Source organism: Blastomyces dermatitidis, assembly GCF_000003525.1.
Source record: "Blastomyces dermatitidis ER-3 genomic scaffold supercont1.1, whole genome shotgun sequence".
Classification (NCBI taxonomy): Eukaryota; Fungi; Ascomycota; class Eurotiomycetes; order Onygenales; family Ajellomycetaceae; genus Blastomyces; species Blastomyces dermatitidis.
Genome location: NW_025544774.1, coordinates 2,036,895 through 2,038,543, shown reverse-complemented (window position 1 = coordinate 2,038,543; position 1,649 = coordinate 2,036,895). Strand labels below are relative to the sequence as shown.

The window sequence follows — 1,649 nt, the reverse complement described above, 5'->3', positions numbered from 1 at the left end:
TCAAGATCTAGAGGATGATTTTCCAGTGACTATGAAGAGAAATAGAACTCATCTCATAATGCTGTATTACTGCTGATGAGAACTCATCAAATCATCCTCTCTCTTTCTCTGTCATCTTCTTGTCATCGTCTTTTCTTTTTATCAGGGTGTAAGATAAAACATCTGTTAACAGTATGTTCATATCTTCTGCAGTGAATGCACTTTTATACAGGTGTGCTTTTGTTCTCATCTTTGTTCTTATCTTTGTTCTTGTCCTTTTTCACAGTCACAGAATCAGCCTGAGGCTGCTTTTTCCACTCAGTGATGATCTTCTTGAATGTATGATTGATCAGTTACTTCATCAAATCATCAATATCAATGTTGATAATGAGTTCCTGATCAGTGGAGAAAAACTCATTCAAACATGTCTTGACAAACAGTCTTTGATAATCTTGTAGATTGTTGAGAAAGAGATCATGATATATATTCTCAGTGTTCTAACAGAGCTTCTTGTGATGAGCAATAAGATAGTGAAAATATCTCTGAAAAGTAAGATAATCATTCTCCTTAACTTGTAATTTTATCAATTTCTTGAAGATATTAACTCATTCCTCTGTCAGTGATATTGCATATTTCACATTGATCTTGTCTCACAGAGCTGCAGCATTGTCAGCTTTCAAGGTTTCAATAGTAGTTTAAACATTTTCAACAAGACTCAATAGCATACACCTATATAGAGACTTGAAATGGATTCTTCACTTCTCAGAGTCAATATGACATGTAAAAGAGGATTCTTGTTGAGTCTTCAATAGAATGTCAGTTTCATTAATAACTTTCACATCAGCCAACATATCAACATGCCAGGCTTCATAATTAGAGTCATTAAATGTGATCACTGATTTGGTGTCTAGTGCATATTTGACTTTCTTCTGGTATTCCTGCAACTCATTCCTTGTAATGTCTCTTTATACAGATGTAGTGAGATGTTGAGTGGTTTCAGCCGCAGCTATCTGATTCTGTAGCATCATCTGCATAAGATTCATAAGATTGCCTGCGGTGTAATAGATAGGTTGATTCAGATCATCATTAAAAGTTAGCATTCTAAGGGTGAGGAACAGTGAAGAATTCAATGAGTTGAAATGAACAGATTCTGCAGATGAATGTTAAGGTTGACTCTGCTTTTCTTTGTCCTGAAGTTTCTCTGTTATCTCATCATCAAATTCCATACTCTGGTAAAAACTGATCTCAGCCTCATCTTGCAAGTCAGGAGCTTCCTCATAATAAGTGGTCATTCTATCAATGAGTTGTCTAGTGAAGTGTGCGATCCTGAGCCTTGAGCTGAACTCTGAAGTAACAGGTGTATCACTCATATTGAGGTGACTCTGCTTCTTCTAGATGTGTAAAAAAAAAAGATAAAAAGTGATATTCTTCACAATGAAGAACACACTTTCTCAAAAAAAATAAAGTATATGAATTCACTGACTGACAGATTCAGGAAAAATGAAATATCTCTAATAAAGAGTAAGAGTCTTTTCAAAAAAGGTGAACTATCCGTGTCAAAAATGTTGATTCAATGTTTTAAAAAGAAAAATGTGCCATCCGGGCTATAATCTGTAGAATAGTTGAAGGTTGTATTGATAGATCTATCTACAGGAACATAATATAGTGAT

At 34.6% G+C, this 1,649-nt stretch overlaps 1 protein-coding gene across 1 annotated transcript; it reads right to left on the bottom strand.

Moving 5' to 3' along the window:
* Nucleotides 1-944: 944 nt before the first annotated feature.
* BDCG_16089 (uncharacterized protein) lies at nucleotides 945-1,349 on the bottom strand (the record flags this gene model as incomplete). The annotated part of the gene is made up of 2 exons (XM_045425358.1): nucleotides 945-1,129; nucleotides 1,208-1,349. The coding sequence occupies 2 exons, from the start codon at nucleotides 1,347-1,349 to the stop codon at nucleotides 945-947; spliced, it is 327 nt and encodes a 108-aa protein (XP_045279096.1).
* Nucleotides 1,350-1,649: the final 300 nt, after the last annotated feature.